At 37.4% G+C, this 24,247-nt stretch overlaps 1 protein-coding gene across 1 annotated transcript in view; it reads left to right on the top strand.

Moving 5' to 3' along the window:
* The first annotated feature begins 545 nt into the window (after window positions 1-545).
* Window positions 546-24,247, top strand: part of WDR70 (WD repeat domain 70) — a 311,155-nt gene continuing 287,453 nt past the window's right edge. The window contains 5 exon segments of the mRNA XM_032628142.1: window positions 546-661; window positions 763-828; window positions 2,896-2,979; window positions 8,819-8,939; window positions 19,704-19,905. Coding sequence (XP_032484033.1) covers window positions 637-661; window positions 763-828; window positions 2,896-2,979; window positions 8,819-8,939; window positions 19,704-19,905 — 498 coding nt within the window. The 5' untranslated portion in view covers window positions 546-636.

Here is a 24,247-nt window from a genome sequence, read left to right as displayed (position 1 = left end):
TGCCAGTAAACGCGTCTTTTTTTTTTTTTTTTTTGGCTGCATTGGGTCTTCGTTGCTGTGTGCGGACTTTTTCTGGTTGCAGCGAGTGGGGACTACTCTTCGTTGCAGTGCGCAGTCTGCTCATTGCAGTGGCTTCTCTTGTTTTGGAGCACGGGCTCTAGGTACGTGGGCTTCAGTAGGTGTGGCGTGTGGGCTCAGTAATTGTGGCTCGTGGACTCTACAGAGCAGGCTCAGTAGCTGTGGCACAAGGGCTTAGTTGCTTTGCGGCATGTGGGGTCTTCCCAGACCAGGGCTCGAATCGATGTCCCCTGAGTTGGCAGACGGATTCTTAACCGCTGCACCACCAGAGAAGCCCCGATAAACGCGTCTTACAAAGTAAAAAGTGTTACAGAAACTGCAGATAATATTCCCCTTCCCGTGGGTTCAATCTGAAGCCAGCTTCTGTGGCGCTTATACTCCGCCAGCCCGCTAGGGCGGCGCTGCTTAGGAGGCCTCTGTCCCTCCGCGGAAGGCGCCGCTCTTGGCCTTGGCGGCGAGGCTGACGCTCGGAGGCGATGCTTCCTGCCTGGTTTGCTGCTACTGTTTAGCAGCTGTTTGGGCTGTGGGTGTTGCTGGTTCTGTGGCGGGTGGCAGACCATGGAGCGCCCCGGACCCAGCGGCGGTGGGTTCAGTGAGGCGAGAGCCGGCGGGGTGGGTCGGGCAGGGCCGGCGGCGCTGGGGGCTCCGCACTAACAAGGCCTTTTCTCTTTTCTCTTGTCCCAGTGACAGGCTCAGAGGCATCAGGACCGGACCCGCAGCTGGCGGTCACCATGGGCTTCACGGGGTTCGGTGAGTGACTGCCCTAGGCATGGTCCCGTTTCATTTTGCAGAGATTTTAAGAGCCGCAAGTTGGGAGGGGGGCCCGAGGTGTCTGTCACCTGTGTTCCACCCCTTCCGCAGTGCCAAGTTCTTATTACTTTAGCTCTAATGTGTTTATCTTGCAATTTTTAGACGCAGTCTGCCCCATCCGTTTTCTAACTCCTGCCTATCTCTTGGGACCAGCTCAGCTGACACTTATGAGAAGGCTAGTGAGAAAGAAAGATTGCTTTGTGACCCACGCGGTGGAGGGTGTTGGTTGATGGAGGGAGTTGTCTCATTGCATCCTGAGACTGAGCGCTAACCACTGACTGTGGTCTGTAATAAGGTGGCCCTTTTGGCAACAAATGGGCCATTAGGTGATGTTATAATAGTAAATCTTTTATTTTATTAAGTTATAGTTGATTTATAATGTCATGTTAGTTTTAGGTGTACAGCACAGTGATTCAGTTATGTATATTCACTTCTATATGTATATTCTTTTTCCTTTTAGGTTATTACAAAATATTGAGCATAGTTCCCTGTGCTATACAGTAGTTCCTTGTAGGTTAGTCTTTTTTCATTCCAGTTTTTCTACTCCAGAATCCTCATTTCAGTCTCTCTTTTGTTCATTCATACATTCATTTATTCTGGTAACGTCTTGAGCCACAAAACATATTTACTATCTTCTAGGTGGTCATGGCTACAAAAGTACTGTATACTTCTGTAGTATTTTGGTACTTATTTTTGTTTCATTTCTTTTAAATAGCTTTCTCCCCAATTTCAAAAGGAGCACATGTAAATAGCAGGAAAATATAAAGAACCCAATAAATAAGAAGGAAGAAAGTAAAATCATTCATAATTTCATGTTCTAGAAATCAAGACTTAAAAGTTAGTTTGTTTTCCAGTTTCTCCTGTTGTAAGATCGTATATATGTACAGTTTTATATTCTTAATTATATAGAATTTGTTTAATTCTTAATAGTTTGAGGATTTTCCCATATTATAAAATGCTTTTCCAAAACATGATTTTTAATGGTTGAATAGTAGATAGAAATGCTATAATTTGTAATATTTTAAACTTTATCCCACATAGTTTCTAACTTTTATCAGTAATACTAAAATAAACATTTTTATAAATAACTCTTTTATCTCCTTTTGTAAAAGGAGTTTTATGCATATTTCCATAGGGTAGATAAGAGGGACTACTTTGATAAAAAATACAGATATTAAAAAGTAACAAAAAATTGGGCATATAGCTTTTAAAGCTTCTTGATATATATTTCATAATGCTGTTCAAAAAGGTGGTTTCAGTTTATAACAAAGTCAGTAGGGTGTAAGAAAGCCATTTTTATCATATTCTGGCAAACAAACATAGAATAGGTATTATTAAAAAAAAAAAGTCAGTAAAAGCAAATACAACATTGTTTCCAAGCAGATTCAGGTTGTCAGAATGTCAGTTCCTTGTGGTTTCCTTATTTCCTTATTGGCTGTCTGGTGGGAGTTTCTTAGCTCTTTTAGATACCTGCATCACTTGTCTTCTTGCCCCCTTCATCTTCAAGGGAACTGCAACTCCTGTCAAGTTTCAGGTCTCTCTGACTTCTGCTATATCTATTCTGCATCTTTGCATATAAGGGCTCCTATGATTAGATTGGGCTGGCCAGTATAATCTCCCAGTTTTTAAGTCCATAACCTTAATTAATCTGCAGAGTACCTTTTACCCTGTAATGTAATATATTCTCAGGTTTCAGGGATTAGGATATGAATATTCTCTATTCTGCCTAGCACACCAGTGTTTTAGTTTCAAGGAGTAGGGTCTAGATGAATTACAGGAGGATGGGAAAGTTGGCTGGTTAATGTTATTTAGTGATGAGATTGTAATTAAAAATTCCCTGGGAAGTGAACTCTTTCTTCATTGATATTTTATGGTTATTTTGTAGCCCTACTATAAATTAGGTAGACTTAAGTGGTTATTGGTCAGTCAGTAAGTATTTATTTAGTACGTAAAGTTTGGCCAGCTTAGTTCAGGAAAATCATAGTCTGCTACTTATTTCTGTTTTAGGGAAAAAAGCTCGCACATTTGATTTGGAAGCAATGTTTGAACAAACTCGAAGAACAGCAGTGGAAAGAAGTCGGAAAACGCTGGGTAAGAAGTTCAGTTACTTGCTCTTTTATAGGATTAAATACTGTATCCAGCTTACACCAGTGTCCTACCAGTTATAAAATTATAAGACTGAAAAAAATTTCAAAATTATTAAAAGACCGTATGTGCTGGTTCCTTTGGAAGCAGACACCTTTTTGTCTTTGTTTTTTTAAACACGATCAAAGTTGCATCTAAACAGGATAAGAAGGTCTGAGAGCTAAAATCTTTTAGTAGTGTGAGCTATGAACAAACAAGGATTCAAAATTAATTTATAAGAATCAGAATAGTGGTTTCTTTATTACCTCTTCTCCCCCCCCTCTATCTGATTCTCATTTCATTTTTTTCTTTCCTGCTTACAGCGGAACCAGTATTTGGAAGGCTGGGCGAGAGGTGGCTCTCAGAGCTGTGTACACCACTGACCGTTGACCCAGACAGTATAGAAAATTGAGACATACAGTGAATGTGGCTGCTGCTGTTGAATCTCTGCATTAATAAGTTGTATCAGACATTTAATGAAGGCCTTAACTTCCAGACTGTGTGGTTTGATACCAGGTGGTTAGCAATTCTAGATACCACTTGAGGGTCTTAGAAGGAGACTGACTCCTCACTGCTTTCTTTAGATCTGATTCAGATCATTCTTACACTAGAGAAAGGATAGATTTAACCTGATAGAGCAGAAGGGGCTAGAAGCCAGAGACAGGACTCCTGGAAAAATTTAAGTGAATGTTATTCCAGCACTTGTCATTGTTGGTTTTAAAATGATAAATTATGTAGCAGTAAAATCTCATATTTGGGAAGCGCACTTGATATGAAATGTTTTTGGTTTTTGGAAGAATAGCAGTTTTTGTTGTGTATGTGTGGTGAAAAGACAGCTATCTACATATAGTATGTATTTTTTTAAAAAACACTTCCATTTCTACATGCAGTGTAACACAGTAATGAACTCCCATATACCTATCACACAGATTTAACTACTGTAACAGTTCATGGCCAGTGGTAGTTCCATTTACTTCTCATCTCTGATTACTTTGACACAAATCCTAGGTACATTATTTCACCCATAAATATTTTAGTATGTCTTTAAGAGATAAGGATTTGGAAAGATCTTAACCAAAATACTGTTACTACACCTAAAAATATTAAATAATTTAATATCATCAAACAATATGTAAAGACATGCTATCTGCAGCATATACACGAATGCGTTATACACTTAATTTTTAAATGTTTTAGTGAACACTTACACTGTTACAGTATAACTTTCTTGTATTTACCTCTTTCAGTGTGTGATATAAAATGCTTTGAATAGGGATTGTCTTATTCTCCTACCTAAGTTTTATAGTCCCCAGTACCATGCCTTCCAAGATAGGTTCTCAATATATATTTGTGAAGATTGAATTGAATTTAAAACTGCAATACTGCCTTTAAAAAAATAAATCCTGCATCTTTGGAGAATGTTTTTAAATGGCATGATGAATAGTAAAGAGTATGGGATTTGGAGTTGGAGGATGCAGGTTTAAGGGTTAGCCCCACATTCCACTAGATGAATGACATTGGATGGATTTTCAAATTTCAAATCCTTAATTTCTCCATCAGTTTGGTGGCAATAATAATAAGATCTCTCTTAGAAGATTCTTGAAGGAATTAAGATGTTGGGCAGAGTACTTTTTAAACAGCAGTGTTATAAATATCACTTTTAGTTCCTGTCATTTTTCTTAGTGAAGTATGTATGCATTTAACACCTAAGAGGAATTCCAGTAAAGAGTTATTACATTTTAAAAATTTTGAAAAATTGTCTCAAGACCATGTACTCCTATTGATATTTGTGGATGAATTAAAACTATCTTGATTTAGTGTTACAGTCTTGGATATGGACTGCTGTTTCTACCCCTGATCTAAACACAAGAATCCAAAGTTTGACTTACTTTTCTTAAAAGAAAAGTTAACAAATTCTGATATGGGCATATTTTATTTAATGATTGGTATTGGAATCTTTTCCTGGGCTTTGACATCAGACTTGAGGAAAATAAGAACTTTGGTCCCTTTTAATGGCAAGTTTAATTGTCTGTGTATACGGACGTGAAATTTTGGTTGTTAAATGCTCTAACAGAAAGGATGAGTTACTGTAAAACTTCAATAAAATATGTGTTATATAAAATGTCAGGGAATAATGTTTCAAATTTTTTTGTTAATCTTTTACTTTTTAAAAATTAAGTATATGTTTTGGCTGCATTGGGTCTTGGTTGCTGCACACAGGCTTTCTCTAGTTGCAATGTGGGAGCTTCTCATTGCTGTGGCTTCTCTTGTTGCGGAGCAGGGACCCTAGGTGCGCAGGCTTCAGTAGTTGTGGCACACGGGCTCAGTAGTTGGGGTGCGTGGGCTCTAGAGCGCAACCTCAGTAGTTGTGGCACCCGGGCTTATTTGCTCAACAGCATATGGGATCTTCCTGGACCAGGGATCGAACCTGTGTCCCCTGCATTGACAGGCGGATTCTTAGCCACTGTGCCACCAGGCAAGTCCTTGGATAGTTTGCTGTTAACCTAAATGAGAGTTGCATACATCTGGGGTGCTTTTGCAGAAATGGCTATCCAAAATTGGTAACTATCTGAGAGTAGAGAGTTAACAATAAAATGAAGTACTTGGAAGAATAAAATGAGGTGATGAGGGGTAGGTTAATTCACTTTTGTTAAGGGAACATATGGAGCATTTTTACAGTGTTTACAGTGTACTTGGTCCTACGTTCAGTAAAAATATGTGAAAATGATCCCCTTGGTCAGGGAGCTACAGTTTATTGAATTATGTTTCATTTTGGTTTGTCCTCAGTCAACAATGAGGAAAAAAAATATTTTTTTTCCTCAGAAATGTCTTTTCTTTTTTTTTTCTTCTTTTATGAAGCAGCAGGTGACAGCAGAAGCCTCTCTGAATAGAGAATCCTTACTATTGTTAAAAAAAAAAGTTAAATTTTAAATTAAAAAGTTAGATCTTCACCAGGATGGGGCAAATAGTTTGGAGTATTCATCCCCTGGGAAGGAACTCTAGTTAGGTGGGTGGGTCATAATTTCCAGATAGTCTGGTGACAAGTAAGCAATAAAGGGCTGTACTTTATGGCCCATTGGAGAGAGAGGCAGGCTCACTGTTTTGTAAGGTAGGTGGTAGTCTTTGGATAATTTTACAGTCTCTAGAGAGTCTGGTCACATCAAGGAAAGTTACAGCTGTGGAGCCTCAATTCACTGCTTTGAGGCTTAATAGCTCTGTTACTTCTCTGCCTTGGATTCGTCAACTATAAAGTGAGGATAGTAGTATCTACTTAAACTGTATTGTATAATTGAAATTTGCTAGGACAGTAGAACTTAAATGTTATTACCCAAAAAAAAAAAAAAAAGTAAATATGTGGGGTGATGGTTGTGTTCATTGACTCCGTGGGGAGAATTCTGTCACAATGTATTTTTGTACCAAATCATCACATTGTGCACTTTACATATCTCACAGTTTTATTTGCCAGTTATACTCCAATAAAGGTGAAGAAAAAAAGTTTCTACTCCAGGGATTGTTATGAAGATTAAAGGAGTTAATTTTTTTTTTAACATCTTTATTGGAGTATAATTGCTTTACAATGGTGTGTTAGTTTCTGCTTTATAACAAAGTGAATCAGCCATACATATACATATATCCCCATATCTCCTCCCTCTTGCGTCTCCCTCCCACCCTCCCTAGACCACCCCTCTAGGTGGTCACAGAGCACCGAGCTGATCTCCCTGTGCTATGCAGCTGCTTCCCACTAGCTAGCTATTTTACGTTTGGTAGTGTATACATGTCCGTGCCACTCTCTCACTTCGTCCCAACTTACCCTTTCCCCTCATGTCCTCAAGTCCATTCTCTACATCTGCGGTAAAGGAGTTAATTTACAGGAAATACTTAAAAGAATGCCTAGTACATAGCATAGTAAGCTCCATGTATTAGTTGCTATTATTTTTGTTAAATTAAGGTTGATATTAAGATGCTAATGGTTACTTTCAAAGAAGTCATAGAAGACCTAATAAAAAATTGCTTAAATAAGAAAGGTTTAGTATTGCACTATGACAAGAACTCTGGAGTGGGGCTGTTCTGTCTCCTGCGTCCTGATATGAAGGACATGAAGTTTTTTCCCCTTTTTTCTGCTTTGCCAGCTTTAGAGTGTTGGCTTGTCCTAAGCAGACTGTCCTCATGTCTCAAAATTTTGTCAGCTAAATTTTGTTACATGCAGGTGACCACCTCCACAGGCTGAAAGGAGACTTTTGTGTAACACTTTTTAGGAGCAAGAAAACCTTTCTCAAATGTACCTTCAGCTGACTTCCCCTCACATGTTATTAGCCGGTATTAGTGTGGCACATCATTTGCAAAAACAGCCATTGCAAGAGCACTATGGTTGACTTGGAATCAAACTTCAGCCCCCCTGTGCAGGGAGGAGCCCAGCAGCTCCTGAAACACAGTGTTGCTTCTTACCTAGGGAGAACTGTGGTTTTCTTAGCAAGGAGAAAGAGAGAAGTGGCTGTTGTGTAGGTGGCTAGTAATGTGTGCCTTAGTATCGTTTCCTGATTAGGGTCAGAACTGCCCCTAAGACCTGAGCCTACAGTACAAGTGTGGTCTTCCCCGCTTCACTCTCCAATCCCCCCTCACCCTGGAGGGAATGGAGGGAATGTCTGGAGAAGCAGGATGAAGGTCGGAGCCCAGCAGGCTCACTCTTAAATTTGGGCATTATCCTTCTCTTATTGTTTTCAGCCTCCTCCAGCATCAGAGTGCCAAATTGTTAACTCCTAACCCAGCCCAGTGGAGAGCACAAAATTAACCTGAGCTATGCCTTACCTCTTCCTGGAGAGTTTTATCTTCCATGTTTGAAACAAAAGACTAGTTGTTGACGCTAGTTGCTGCCTATCTCCGTGTTACTCATCCTCTACATCCTAGCAACAAAAGACCTAAAGAGTACAACATTCCAATTAATAAGTGCCCTTTGATACTACTTAACTTTGGGTGTATTATTCTTCATTATTAACTTAAGAAGTAAATGTTAAAGATTATCTCAGGTTATTGAGGATGGTGGCAATTGAGAACAAGCCTTATTCATATAATTAATTTCCTTCCTATGTGCTTTCCGCCCCAGTTGTTGAGTGAAATTATCAGACGAGAAAGATTAGATTTCCTTGGATAAAATTTTTTTGTCTTTGCAAGGTAAACAACTCTGGAAACTAAATGTAATTCAGCTTTCCTCATAATTTTGGTAGGAAGTCTCTGACCAAAAATCTAGTTTGGAAATTCAGAAAGGAATGAAGTACTGAGTTTTTGGTTTAAAACATTAAAAGTAAAAGGTGAGATTACCTAAAATCTTACCTTTGAATGCTTTCTTCTGGTCACTTGCCACACCTTTTTACATAGTACAGTCATGGTTCATATACTGTTCACATGTTAATTTTGCTTAGCATATCTGTTTATATTTTCTCAGATTTGTACATTTTCCATTACTATTTTTTTATTTTTATTTTTTGGCTCTGCTGCATGGCTTGTAGGATCTTAGTTCCCTGACCAGGGATTGAACTCAGGCCACTGCAGTGAAAGCACTGAGTCTTAACCACTGGACTGCCAGGGATTTCTCTTCTATCACTATTTTTATGGGCTGTATTTCATATTATGTTGATACACAGTAAACTTCAGTTATTTTCTCAGTGTTGGGCATTTAGATTGATAATTTTTTTTGCTGTTACTGGTAACATGTCTATGTTACATCTTTGTAACTATGTTAATTTATAGCATTTTAAATAATAACAAATTTTGAAGCCTAACTGTTGAAAAAACTTTATAATCTTTTCAGAAGCAAGAGAAAAAGAGGAAGAAATGAACAGAGAGAAAGAATTAAGAAGGCAAAGCGAAGATCTTGAACCAACATCTTCAGGCTCAAATGTGGCCAGAGATTGCTCTCAATCATCTTCCAGGTGCTTGTCTTTCTCAAAAGAATGCTATTAAACTACCTTTTTCTAGGCGTTCATAACGCAATTTATGCAAAGTTCCTGATACTAAAAGCTTGCATAATTTCTCCCATTTCCGGCAATTGTGTATGTCTAGGACCAGAAAAAAGTCATTTGTCACATTGTAAATCATTCGACTTTTTCTGAAGTATTCCAGATGAAGTATTAAAATCTATGCCTTTTGGGCTTCCCTGGTGGCGCAGTGGTTAAGAGTCCGCCTGCCGATGCAGGGGACGTGGGTTCGTGCCCAGGTCTGGGAGGATCCCACATGCCGCGGAGCGGCTGGGCCCGTGAGCCATGGCCGCTGGGCCTGCGCATCCGGAGCTTGTGCTCCTCAATGGAGAGGCCACAACAGTGAGAGGCCCGCGTACCGCAAAAAAAAAAAAAAAAATCTATGCCTTTTGACTGCAGAGCATAACTATGTAAAGTTGGAAAGATGTTGACAAGTTTATTATTTTTTTCATGTTTGTTTTGTCATTGACATCTTTTGTCCCTTTCCCCAGACTCTGCATTCATACCCTTTTTTGGTAGGATCCGTTATGGAAATAGATAATAAGAAAGAATATAAATAGAGGCACATTATAAAGTTTATCGAGTTATAGGAGAAAGCAGCCATTAAAATTACTTTAAATTGAAATTTAATACTATGTAACTTAATTACTAAGAACTTTAAACAATATAAATAGGTATATAGATATCAAATCTAGGTGGATAATATGAGAATTCTAATGTTGTTTAGATATATTTTAAATCATCAAATTGGTTACATAAACTATTCATGGCAAATTTCACCAGTGGATTTCACTATTTCCTCTTTTTTACGGTAGAAAAACATAAAATATCTAAATACACAAAATATCACTTATACTATGTAATTTCATTTTTTGTTCACCCAGAAGGTGCATTCTTTGGTATCTCAGTCTAGGCTTTTGAGCAGAATATCTCTCCATAATAGTGTTGGTTGGTCTTTTCTATAACTTCTCTTTGCGGAGGGAAGGGATATCTATATGGGACTACAAGTCTGGTTCTCCCTTTTCATAACAGTGCAACCTTAACATCTATTTAGTCTCTGAAGCATATGAGTATCTTTGCATATATTAGTAAAGAGCAGGGGTCAGCAAACAATTTCTGTCAAGGACAGATAGTAAATATTTTAGGAATTGGGGTCCACGTGGTCTCTTTCTCAACTACTCAATTCTGCCATATACAACACGTAAATGAATGGGCTTATCTGTGTTCAGTAAATCTTTAAAAAACAAACACTGGGCCAAAGTTTACCAACCCCTGCTATAGAGTGTCCTTTCTTTACATTAGTCAAAAAATTCAGTTTAGCATTGTCTGTGGTTTTATATCAGTTGTCAGTCTCACAATGTCCTTGGGTTTCAATATGATAGGGAAAAAAACCCTTTTTCCTGAGAGGAACATTTAGTATTTACCTTTAGTTTCTTACTTTTGGGATGATTTAAGATGTTAAAAAACTACTGTTGTGTTTTTGGAAATTTATCTTATTGCTAAGGTTTTGACAAACAAATGATTCCATTAATTGAAAATTGTAAAAATTTCAGTAGTTTTGTTGATTCTGTTTTTTCCGCAATACTAACTTTAAAGTCCAAAGGTAAAGAACGTGCAGTATTGGTATTGAGAATAAATTTTATTGATATAAAAAAACCCAGCATTACTTTTGTCATTAGTGATTAAAATTACAGAACTACTGTAATTACATTACTTTTTCCAAAAGCAAATTACTTTGCTTTTGGAAGCAAAAGTTGCAATACATTTAAGATAACTAACTAAGCACTCAGTTATAGCCAGATGGTTCCAACATTTCCCAGAACATGAGGCTCGTTCCCAGCACAAAATCACTGTTCCCTAAACTGGAGTTGTGGAATGAGACAATCACAGAACAATAAATTGAGTGAAAAGCTTTCTAGGAGCCATGGCAAAAAAAGCAATGGTGTTCCAAGTGTCTAATAAGAAAAAGCACTTAGGGAATAGAGGAATTTTTTCATCCTGGTGCTAAATTCAAGAAATAACTTATTGGATGCACACTAATATAGTAGAAAATATCTTGGGGGACTTCCCTGGTGGCACAGTGGTTAAGAATCTGCCTGCAAATGCAGGGGACACGGAGTCGATCCCTGGTCCGGGAAGATCACACGCGCCACGGAGCAACTAAGCCTGTGCACCACAACTACTGAGCCTGTGCTCTAGAGCCCATGAGCCACAGCTACTGAAGCATGTGTGCCCTAGAGTCCGTGCACTGCAACTGCTTAGCCCGCGTGCTGCAACTACTGAAGCCCGTGCACCTAGAGCCCATGCTCTGCAACTAGAGAAGCCACTTCAGTGAGAAGCCTGCATACCACAACGAAGAGTAACCCCTGCTCACCACAACTAGAGAAAGCCCGCATGCAGCAACGAAGACGCAACACAGCCAAAAATAAAAATAAATAAATAATGTTTTTAAAAAAGAAAAAAGACAGGTCCCTATTCATAAGGACATAACAGGCTAGGAATTCTTTATAGCTATGATTAGATAACTTCTTTCACTCCCATTTAGGTGTTTAATTTTACATTAGCTAGTGAAACTGGATAGTTATCTGTTAGAAAGAAAAAAAGAGGATAAAGATAGTGATTTTGTTCTAAGGAGCTCATTTTTTCTTCTTAAAGACCTTCAGTTCTAACTAGAGATCAGCAAATAAACACTGTCAGATTTTAGTTTTCCCAGAGATATAAAGGAAGTGGTAACTTCTTTTGCTGATCACCACAAGTACTATGCATTGGCACTATATGAAGCAGTCTTTATTGGTCCTGAGAAGGGACATGGTGTCCTTTTCCGTTGGGCGAAGAAACCATAATCAAAGGTAATTCTCTTTTGAAGTTTTGTAAAACACATTTTTAATAAAAAATAGGAAAATTCACAGTCGTTGAGGACTTTTAAAGGCTCTTTTGCCAGTGGCTTTCAAAATGCTTAAGGTAGCTTAAAAATAATTCTCTCTCATATATTAGGAAAGAAGTAACAGTAAATTATACAGGCTGAGAAAAATGTTAAATTTTCCTCAGTGAAGCATCTTAAAGTTTAATTTTTGCATATTCTAATTGCCTTGAAGCTATGCATTTTTTCTTGTGATTTTGATATATCTCCTTTTGAATAAATCTGATTACTTCTCCATTTATTTGAATTTTGACCTCATATTTTATATGTAAATAAACTTTTTAGATTTGATATTTTTTCTTATTCTCATTTTCCCATCTGTTTGATAATATTGTTTTAATGTATTTAAGATATCTCTTAGGCAATCAGTATTCCTCACATAAGAGATTGTTATGCTATTTTCTTTTTTCTAGATTTAATAAAAATTACCTTAAGAGTTTAAATGAGAAATTATTATGAAGTATTTAAGACTTTCAAAATGGTGATAAAGTACAATACCCACTAGACAAGAAGTAAACTTTTGCTGTTAGGAGTGAACACTTCTGAGAACTATCTTCAATTGCATCCCCTTCCCTTCTTGTCAGAAGTAACCAGCCTTCTAAATTTGAATTTTTTCCATGTATCTCTTTGTAAGTTTATTGTGTATCTCTGTTTCCCTAAGACTTAAATAATATTGTTTTGCATATTTTAAAATCTTTCTCCCCAGTGTCTAGTGTGCCACTTAGCATGTTATGCTGTAAACTATCATGTACTGTTTCTGTAGTGTGTTCTTTTATATGATTGTGGACACTGTAAGGTTAGGGATATTTTTCCCCTTAATTAGACAAAAATTTTTTTTTTTTTTTTTTTTTTTGCGGTACGCGGGCCTCTCACTGTTGTGGCCTCTTCCGTTGTGGAGCACAGGCTCCGGACGCGCAGGCTCAGCGGCTATGGCTCACGGGCCCAGCTGCTCTGCGGCATGTGGGATCTTCCCGGACCGGCACACGAACCCGTGTCCCCTGCATCGGCAGGCGGACTCTCAACCACTGTGCCACCAGGGAAGCTTGACAAAACATTTTTGTTATGAAGTTTGTCATACATATAAAACTTTAGATATCCTTCATTTAAAGTAAAGAGAACAATGAAACAAACACCCAGTATGTGAGACAGTTGTAGAGCTTTATCAGTGCTTTGAAATCCTACTCCTTTGCTCCACAAGGGAAACCTTCCCTGTATTTACCTTTCCATCCTCTTTTTAATAATTTTATTATATACGAGTGTATTCCTAAATACATGTTGTTTTGTATGATTTCTTATTTTATATAGATGTCATTAATGCTGTAATGAATGTATTTTTTTAATTTGCTTTTTTTATTCAACAAGAGGTTTTTCACATTCATGTTGACAAGTGAATCTATAGTTCATTTCATTTTCAGTGCATTTTAGTTTTCCACTTAGAAATATACTACAGTTTATCCATTGTCTAGTCAATTTGGGTTGCTGTTTTTCTATACTATTATAAAATATGCTTTTAGAGATCTCCTTATAGCTATCCTCTGTTTTTTTTTTTTTTTTTTTTTTTTTTTTTTTTGGTACGCGGGCCTCTCACTGTTGTGGCCTCTCCCGTTGCGGAGCACAGGCTGCGGACGCGCGGGCTCAGCGGCCATGGCTCACGGGCCCAGCCGCTCTTCGGCATGTGGGATCCTCCCAGACCGGGGCACGAACCCACGTTCCCTGCATCGGCAGACAGCCTCTCAACCACTGCGCCACCAGAGAAGCCCCTATCCTCTGTTTTACTGTACAAAAGTTTCTTTAGAGTATATACCTAGTAGTAGACTTGCTAGGTCTTTGAGTAAGTACACGTTTATCTTTAGATTTGGGTCAGTTGTTTTCTAAAGAGTTTGTACCCACTTACTTTCCCACCAGCAGAGTGTAAGAGTTTCCGTTGCTCCACATCCTCATCAACACTTGTTATTGTTAGACATTTTTATTTTTGCCAATCTGATTGTTGTGAGGTGGTATCCTTAGAGTGTTCATTTGCATTTTGATGATGACCAGTGTGGTTGTACATCATCATTTCAAAAGTTTATTGGTCATATATTTTTTCTGCTGAAGATATAGTAAGAACTATGTCTTCTGCAAGATTTTCTCTCAGGTTCCTTATGTTTTCCCCTTAATTGGTGGTTTACTATTACTATTTTTTTGTTTTTCAGTGGTATTTTAAAAAAAAATAAGTTTCAAATGTTAATATATTCTCATTTTAACCTTTTCTTTTGTGATGTGTGCCTTTTGTTTAAGAAATGAGTCCTTACACTGAGGTCATAAAGATAACTTTCTATATTTTTATCTAAAGTTTTTAAGTTTTGTTTTCCATATTTAGGTCTTAAATCAACATAGGATTAATTTTTTGTGGATAATGTAAAGATGTTATTCATTTTTATTTTTTGCTCCATATGAATAATCAATTTCCCCAGCCCCTTTATTTTTAATTTAAAAAATTTAGTAGAGGGCTTCCCTGGTGGCGCAGTGGTTGAGGGTCCGCCTGCCGGTGCAGGGGACACGGGTTCGTGCCCCGGTCTGGGAGGATCCCACGTGCCGCGGAGCGGCTGGGCCCGTGAGCCATGGCCGCTGAGCCTGCGCGTCCGGAGCCTGTCCTCCGCAACGGGAGAGGCCACAACAGTGAGAGGCCCGCGTAACGCATAAAAAAAAAAAAAAAAAAAAAAAAAAAAAAAAAAAATTTAGTAGAGTTTTTTTTAGAGCAGTTTTAGGTTCACAACAAAATTGAGCTGAAGGTAACAGAGAGTTTTCCATATATCACCTGGCCCAGTACATGCATAGCCTCCTCCATTACCAACAGCCCCCACCAGAGTGGTGTATTTGTTACAGTTGGTGAACCTACACTGACACATCTTCATCACTCAGAATCCAGAGTTTACATGAGGGTTCACTCTTTGATGTTGTACCTTCTGTCAATTTCTACAAATTTGTAATGACATTTATCCAACACTATGGTATCAATCAGAGTAGTTTCACTGCCTTCACCATGCTCTGTGTTCCATCTCTTCATCCCTCCCTCCCCACAAACCCTTAGCAACCACTGATCTTTTAAATTTTTATTGAAGTAGGGTATACACATTACAAAGTCAAACATTATAAAGTCTCATTTCTCCCTGCTCATGATTCTGGCTTCCCAGAGGAAATGATTAAATTTTTTTTTAGCATTTTTTTCCTTCAATTTACCTCTGTATTTCTAAATGTTTTCTTTTACTGTGGTGTCTTGATTTTTTGAATTGGGGTAAAAATTTTTTTAACATAAGAATTTCCATTTTAAACGATTTAAATTATACAGTTTAGAGGCATTAGTAATGTTTATAATGTTGTACAGCCATCATCACTATTTCCAAAAATTTTATCACTCCAAACAGAAACTTTAGCCATTAAGCAGTAATTCCCCATCTTTCACTGATGAACACTTGGGTTTCCATCTTTTGGGAATTGTGAGTGCAGTGAACACTGGCATACAAGTATCTGTTTGAGTCTTTGATTTTAATTCTTTTGGGTATATGCCTACGAGTGAAATTTCTGGGTCATATGGTAATTTTATGTTTAACTTTTTGAAAAACTGCCAAGCTGTTTTCCACCGTGGCTGTGCCATTTTACATTCCCACCAGCAATGTGTGAGGGTTCCAATTTCTCCACGTTCTTGCCATCACTTGTTACTTTCCATGTTTTGTTTTGTTTTTATTATAGTCATCCCGGTAGGTGGGAAGTGGTATCTCCTTGTAGTTTTTTTTTTTTTAATATATTTATTTATTTTTGGCTGTGTCAGGTCTTGGTTGCTGCTTGCAGGATCTTTCGTTGCAGCATGCAGGCTTCTCTCTAGTTGTGGCATGTGGGCTCCAGAGCACATGGGCTCTGTAGTTGGGGCATGTGGGCTCTCTAGGTGTGGTGCATGGGCTTAGTTGTACTACTGCATGTGGGATCCTAGTTCCCCGACCAGGGATTGAACCCACGTCCCCTGCATTGGAAGACATATTCTTAACTACTGGACCACCAAGGAAGTCCCTTCTTGTAGTTTTTATTTTCATTTCCCTAATGTGTAATGATGTTGAGCATTTTTTGATATGCTTATTGATCATTTGTATATCTTCTTTTGAGAAATGCATATTCAAGTCCTTTGCCCATTTTAAAATTGTGTTTGTATTTCTGTTGTTAAGTTGTAGGAATTCTTTATACATTCTGGTTATTAATTCATCAGATATGTGATTTGCAAATATTTTATTCTTTAGATTGTTTTTTTACTTTCTTAATATCCTTTGATGCATGAAAGCTTTTAATTTTGGTGAAGTCCAACTTACCTATTTTTTGTTTTTGTTGATCATGTTTTTCATGTCATATCTAAGAAGCCATTGCCAAATTATATAGGTCATGAAGATTTCTCCTGTTTTCTTCTAAAAAAACATAGCTTTGGCTCTTACATTTTGCTCATTGATCCATTTTTTTTTTTTGCGGTAGGCGGGCCTCACACTGCTGCGGTCTCTCCCGTTGTGGAGCACAGGCTCCGGGCACTCAGGCTCAGCGGCCATGGCTCACGGGCCCAGCCGCTCTGCGGCACATGGGATCCTCCCGGACCGGGGCACTAACCCGTGTCCCCCACATCGGCAGGTGGACTCTCAACCACTGCGCTGCCAGGGAAGCCCTTATTGATCCATTTTGAGTTCATTATGTATATGATGTGAGGTAGGGATCCACCTTTTTTTGTTTTTGTTTTATTTTTGACCCATCTTGGTGATTCTTTTTTTTAAAAAATAAATTTATGTATTTTATTTATTTTTGGCTGCATTGGGTCTTGCTGCGCACGGGCTTTCTCTAGCTGCGGCAAGCGGGGGCTACTCTTCATTGTGGTGCATGGGCTTCTCATTGCGGTGGCTTCTCTTGTTGTGGAGCACGGGCTCTAGGCAGGTGGGCTGCAGTAGTTGTGGCGTGTGGGCTTCAGTAGTTGTGGCTTGCGGGCTCTGGAGCACAGGCTCAGTAGTTGTGGTGCACAGGCTTAGTTGCTCTGCGGCATGTGGGATCTTCCCGGACCAGGGCTCAAACCTGTGTCCCCTGCATTGGCAGGCAGATTCTTAACCACTACGCCACCAGGGAAGTCCCATCTTGGTGATTCTAATGTGTAACGTAAGGTGTGATTCCAGAGTAGTTTTCTATTTTATTTTATGAATGTTCAGCATTCATTATATGGTGATCATTTTCTTCCTGTTTTTTTAAAATGCACACTTATTATATATGTTACTTATTATGATAATTTGAATTCAGTTCTGGAATTGGTCTTCTGCTCTCTTGCTGTATTTCATTTGGTCCTATATATTTTAAGTATGTTTCATGTTAGATTTTCTCCTTTGTAGCATGTTGAGAGTCTGTTTCACAATGCATACAGATAATTTAAAAAACGTCTACAATGTTGTTAAAATTTGTTTTAGAGAAAGACAGTAATCTAAGACTACCTTTTTTATTGGCTTAAATAAATATTATATGGGTGTAAGTTATCATTCAGAAATCAAGTACTGAGAAGAAATACATCATTTATCCTATGAAAAGTAGCTGTAGGATAGTAGAGAAATACTGATATACTCCAGATTTGTAAGGTAGGAATCATTTAGACATTCGCACTTCCTTTTAAGAAAGTAGTACCAGAAACAATGAATTTTGCCTATGAATTTAATGAAATTGTACAACCATACATCTTATTTAATGCCTAGCTAAAATCTCACTTAAAAAGTCAGGTGGAAAAAAAAGCCAGCCGAGGAAAACATTAGGATTGACTCAACTGTTTTCTCATCGAGTACATATTGTTTCTCAGGCTCTGGTTCATATCTGGGTACCACACTGAATCAAGGCGTATTTTGAACATGGAATGTATTCTGTTTTCAGTCAGGGACATTTTTGGACGTAATTTCATGGACTTCGTTTTTCAGGATATTGAAAATATGCTAAAAATGGTTCATTTTTTTGGCTTGTGCACATGACCAGCAAAACGCCAGAAGCAGAATTAGAAGCTGATACATTCTATCAAGTTTCATGCGGGTATTAGGCCTGCATAATCAGCCATGAAACCTATATGGATCTGTTTAGTTCTCAGTTCAATGATTATTTTTGAACTAGTTAACTGGGTTAAAGCATGGGTGCTAAGGGTTAACATTTCAATTTAGAGCTCTCTGTGGCCTTAGTTTTGCATTAAGGAAGTCTGTGACTTGTAACCAGTACAGTCAGAAATTTGTGATCTGATCACAAGAGAGAAAATTCGGGAGCATGAATAGTTTAATACAAATTTATTCAGTCATTCAAGTATCTATTGAACATCTTCTGTGGGTTAGGCACTGCTTTAGAAATTGGGGATACAGCATTTAGCAAGTCAGATGAGATCTCAGCTCATATTGCTGTGGGGACATTTGAGGGGATGGATAACAGATTACAAACAACTAAATAATTAATCAAACAATATAATTTAGCAATGTACATAATAAAGATCATCAAAGTAAGGTAATTAAGGTAATGGTGACTGATGGGGGTGTGTTTGAAAGTTTAGAAAGGGGTGTGTGTCTGAAGGCCTCTTTGAGGAGGTGACATTTGAGGAGAACTGAATGATGAGAAAGAGGCCATGTAACAAGTGTTTTAGCCGAGGGAACTGCAAGTGCAAAGACCCTCAGGCTGAACCAAGCTTCAAGTGTTCAGTTATGAAGAAGGCCTGTGGAGCTGGAGCACCTTGAACTTAACTGTTGAAAAAAAAGAGAAATTCTCTTTATGGAGGTTTGCTAGCTCCTGTCTTTGTATAAGGATAACATGTATGTGAGTATGTATTCCTTTTAATATTGAACCTAGATGAAAATAAAAAGAAAAATCCCATTTTTTTCTTCAGTAGATACTGACTACCTATGTCAGGCATCATGTAGGTGCTAGAGCCACAGCAATGAACACAACAGACAAATTTCTGCTTTCATTGAGCTTATATTCTAGAGATACTTCATTAGAAGGCAGTGACACTTTGAATCCTAGAAAATATTTGATAGATTAATTGATATAATTAGGAATGCAGTTCTCAACCTTTTGGGATGGGGTGGGAGGTAGAGGGATGGTGGATGGTGGTAGCTTCCGAATGTATAAAGGTGTTTGATATAGACTTTAATGAGAGTGTGTAATAGTCCTCAGGTGTGTTGGGTAGAAAAACAGTTGAGAATCAATATGATACTCCCTAGGGTAAGGTATCTTTACAATCCAGGAAAGCTATCAATACGTTTAACATTTTAGCAACTCAGCAAACTCGGGTTAGCACTGAGAAATAATTTGTATTTCAGAAAATATATTGAAACATTTTGACAGTAATATTAACTTTCTTACATGACTGACTTTATTTACTTCTGTGGCAAACAGTGATTGTATTCACATATAGTGAATAGAAACATTGGTTATCTCAGTAGTTTTCTTTCTTATGGTGTAGTATCTAGTAGTTTTTCTTCCACATTCCAGTTGTTCTGCTGGCTCTTTATGAATGAGGATTATCTAATGGGCCTCTAACATGTAATTGCTCTGAGCTTTTGTCTCTGACTTTGTATTTAGGTAAGATAGATAAAAGAAGTTTTTTACTTTCTTTAGGTGAAATAATATTTGAGTCACACATTCAATGTTTGAATTACAAATTTAAAAACATTAAAAAAACTCAGTTGTTAAAAGGAGAGTCAGGGTTTCCTGAGAAATCAGTATTATCTCCAGAGTACTTTCTTTGTTTCAGCAAAGGCAATGAGTTTCTGTTTCTATATTTTCAGGGATACAAGCAGCAGTGAAAGTGAAGCAAGTTCTGAATCTTCTGGTGATGAGTTAATTGGCCCCCCTTTACCCCTTAAAATGGCAGAAGAACCAGTTAATCATATGGAGGAAGATATCCTTGGTCCTTTACCTCCACCTCTTGGTGAAGATGTGGAAGAAGATGATGATGATGATGATGATGATGATTCAGAAGAGGAGGAAGTAAGTATTTCAGTAGTAATTTAAGAAATCAGTGGAGTAGTGTCTTTTAGAGTAAAGATCAGTTCCCTGCTAGATAGTTATTCATGAATGAGATCAAATTAAAAAAAAAATCTGAGTTTACTACTGACAGCCCCTTGTTGAAAGAACTCTAAAGACTGTATTTCAGGAACAAAGAAGTAGAACTCAAAAATAATAAATGGACAGTAGGAAGCAATGTGTTAAAAAGTTAATAAACATTTTGTTAAGTTTATGTAGCATTGAGTGTAATGTTGATGATGAATAAATCTGGGACGATTTAAAAATAAAGTGGATCTAATATTATTTTGAACAATAATGTGGAAGATAGGAGAGTGGAATCAGTTCAGTCATTTTGAAATCATATTATTTGGGCGGAGGCTAGAGATGTTATTAGTTAATTTTAGATTAGCTTAGGTCAAGTTGCAAGTTACAATTTTAAGAGTAAATGCCCCCAAAATAGAAATTGTGTAACCTCCAAAATAGTAAAAGGAAAAACATATAAAGAAAACCATTGATGTACTTTGTATTTTTGATACCTAGAATGGATCATTTTTTAATACCACCTTTCTCTATGTGACAGATTATTTTCAGTAATAATTATGAGTTGAAACAAATAATAATGGTCAGAAGAGAAACTGACAACCTTTGCAGATCTGTCAGTGACTTCATCAAAATGGGCATTCTTTGCTTATTACTACACAGTATACCAAATTGGTCATTCTATGTCTATTCATAGTTTATTAAAGAAAGCTTTTCATGCACACATGTGTATGTGTGTGTATATAAAATTAGGAAAAGAGGAACATAAGAATAAATCAGGCAGTTTCATTAAAAATTTTGTTTTACAGTAAATTCCTGAAACTGCAGTGTTGACCATATCATTTTTCTTTTGATGTCAGTCCTAGTGGCTTTTAAATATCTCTGTTCTTTTTTTTTTTTCATTTTATTTTTCATTTATTTATTTTTTTTAACATCTTTATTGGGGTGTAATTGCTTTACAATGGTGTGTTAGTTTCTGCTTTATAACAAAGTGAATCAGCTATACATATATATATGCTCCCATGTGTCTTCCCTCTTGCGTCTGCCTCCCTCCCACTCTCCCCCTCCCACCCCTCCAGGCTGTCCCAAAGCCCCGAGCTAATATCCCTGTGCCTTGCGGCTGCTTCCCCCTAGCTATCTACCTTACTACGTTTGTTAGTGTGTATATGTCCATGACTCTCTCTCGCCCTGTCAAAACTCACCCTTCCCCCTCCTCATATCCTCAAGTCCGTTCTCCAGTAGGTCTGCGCCTCTATTCCTGTCTTATCCCTAGGTTCTTCATGACATTTTTTTCCTTTAAATTCCATATATATGTGTTAGCATACGGTATTTGTCTTTTTCTTTCTGACTTACTTCACTCTGTATGACAGACTCTAGGTCTATCCATCTCATTACAAATAACTCAATTTCATTTCTTTTTAAGGCTGAGTAATATTCCATTGTGTATATGTGCCACATCTTCTTTATCCATTCGTCCGATGATGGGCGCTTAGGTTGTTTCCATGTCCTGGCTATTGTAAATAGAGCTGCAATGAACATTTTGGTACATGACTCTTTTTGAATTTTGGTTTTCTCAGGGTATATGCCCAGTAGTGGGATTGCTGGGTCATATGGTAATTCTATTTGTAGTTTTTTAAGGAACCTCCATACTGTTCTCCATAGTGGCTGAACCAATTCACATTCCCACCAGCAGTGCAAGAGTGTCCCCTTTTCTCCACACCCTCTCCAGCATTTATTGTTTCTAGATTTTTTGATGATGGCCATTCTGACTGGTATGAGATGATATCTCATTGTAGTTTTGATTTGCATTTCTCTAATGATTAATGATGTTGAGCATTCTTTCATGTGTTTGTTGGCATTCTTTATATCTTCTTTGGAGAAATGTCTGTTTAGGTCTTCTGCCCATTTTTGGATGGGGTTGTTTGTTTTTTTGTTATCGAGCTGCATGAGCTGCTTGTAAATTTTGGAGATTAATCCTTTGTCAGTTGCTTCATTTGCAAATGTTTTCTCCCATTCTGAGGGTTGTCTTTTGGTCTTGATTATGGTTTCCTTTGCTGTGCAGAAGCTTTGAAGTTTCATTAGGTCCCATTTGTTTATTTTTGTTTTTATTTCCATTACTCTAGGAGGTGGGTCAGAAAGGATCTTGCTGTGATTTATATCATAGAGTGTTCTTCCTATGTTTTCCTCTAAGAGTTTGATAGTTTCTGGCCTTACATTTAGGTCTTTAATCCATTTTGAGCTTATTTTTGTGTATGGTGTTAGGGAGTGATCTAATCTCATACTTTTACATGTACCTGTCCAGTTTTCCCAGCACCATTTATTGAAGAGGCTGTCCTTTCTCCACTGTACATTCCTGCCTCCTTTATCAAAGATAAGGTGTCCATATGTGCGTGGGTTTATCTCTGGGCTTTCTATCCTGTTCCACTGATCTATCTTTCTGTTTTTGTGCCAGTACCATACTGTCTTGTAAATATCTCTGTTCTTAAAACACTTTCACTAAAATCTCTTCTTCCAGAAAATCCATCATTTTCTAATATATTTGGTAAAAACTTCTAAAGTTTCTTCTGTAAAAATCGGAGAAAATGGCTAAATAATGGCATATGTTGTCATTAAATGATCCATTGCTTTAGAATGTTTTTGATGAAAACAATTGAGGTGTTTAAACATTCCCATTTTGAATTCTTCTGCCTACCTAGTCTACCATCTTTTGTCTTTTCCTCCTGGCATTGAAAGTATAGCAGAATGGAAGACTCTTTTTGTTTCTTTGACTTTATAATCATTGTTTATTTTGAACCTACTGTTTAAATGCAAGAACATGAAGTACACCAGGGATTGGAGATATGAAACCACCCTTGAAGTAAGCTTGAATGATTCTGAACCATTAAAAATATTATCTGAACATGTGTGTAGCTGAGTACATTTGTGCATGTATGTGGTGCAGATAGTATAACTGGGAGTGCGCCAAACTAACTTCGTGTAGAATGCAATGTTTATTAAAAGATAAGTAATAAAAATATGCTAATTTGAAGTTTACATATGTGTCATCAAAACTCAGCACTAATCATAGCAAAACACAAAAACACATTTCTAAACTGACAGTTTTAGAATTGCCAGCACCTGATGATAATAAAAAGTAGTCTCATCTTTAGTTGATTTTATTTTTGTTTTTAAATTCTCTAAAGAAAATGTACCCCCTTATTGGTCTGTAATACTACCACTGAAATGCTCTTGATATGCCATTGAAGAAAGCGCAGTCATTCCAAAAAATGACAGGAAAGGGGAAAAAAGAAGTAGATGAAAATCTTGGTAAATAGAGATCACAAAATAAGATGGTAAGCATGAATACAAATACAGTTGACCCTTTAACATTGCAGGAATTAGGGGCACCGACTCTCTGAGCAGTCAAAAATCCGAGTATAATTTACAGTCAGCCCTCCATTTACACGGTTCCTCCACATCTGAGGCTCCACATCCGCAGATTCAACCAACTGTGGATCATGTAGTACTGTAGTATTTACTACTAAAAAAAAATCTGCTTATAAGTGGACCTCTGCAGTTCAAAGTCATGTTGTTCAAAGGTCAGCTGTATATCATTATTCACAATAGATGTAAATGGCTAAACTTGCCACTTAAAAGACAAAACTTCTCAGATTGGATTAAAAAATTCAGGCATATTCTGCTTATGAATGATACATCTAAAATGTAATGACATAGAAAGGTTGAAAGAAAAAGGAATAAAGGAGACTATAGCAGGAAAATACTAACTGAAAGATAACTGATTAGTATTATAAAATTAATGTAAAGATAAAATGAGTGTCATTAGCTAATGGTAAAAGAAACAATTTATTCTCCAGGGAAATGATAGTCCTTAACCTGTGTGCATTTTAACACAATATAATCAAAGCAAAAATTGACAGAATTATAAGGAGAAATGGACAGACGTACAGTGATAATGGAAGATTGTTCAGAAACAATTCAGGAATTGTTAAGATGGCAGTTAGTAAGAGTATAGATTTTAGCAATACAAATGCACAAGTTTTATCTATTGAACATATATAGAACCTTCATCCAGCATTTTCTTTTCAAGCATACATGGGTAATCAGAAACAACAGCAACCACACATCTAGGCCACAGTGTGTGGTGGACAAGGAAAAGATGTGTTTAATTATTTTGGGTGGTTCATAGAGTAGGTAATATTTAGGTTGAACTATCATATGTGAGAATGACTTATGTTTGTTTGTTATGAATGTTTGTGTGCCCCCCAAATTCATATGTTGAAGTCCT

This window comes from Phocoena sinus, chromosome 3 (genome assembly GCF_008692025.1).
Source record: "Phocoena sinus isolate mPhoSin1 chromosome 3, mPhoSin1.pri, whole genome shotgun sequence".
NCBI lineage: Eukaryota > Metazoa > Chordata > Mammalia > Artiodactyla > Phocoenidae > Phocoena > Phocoena sinus.
This window is presented reverse-complemented; position numbering and strand designations above follow the sequence as displayed.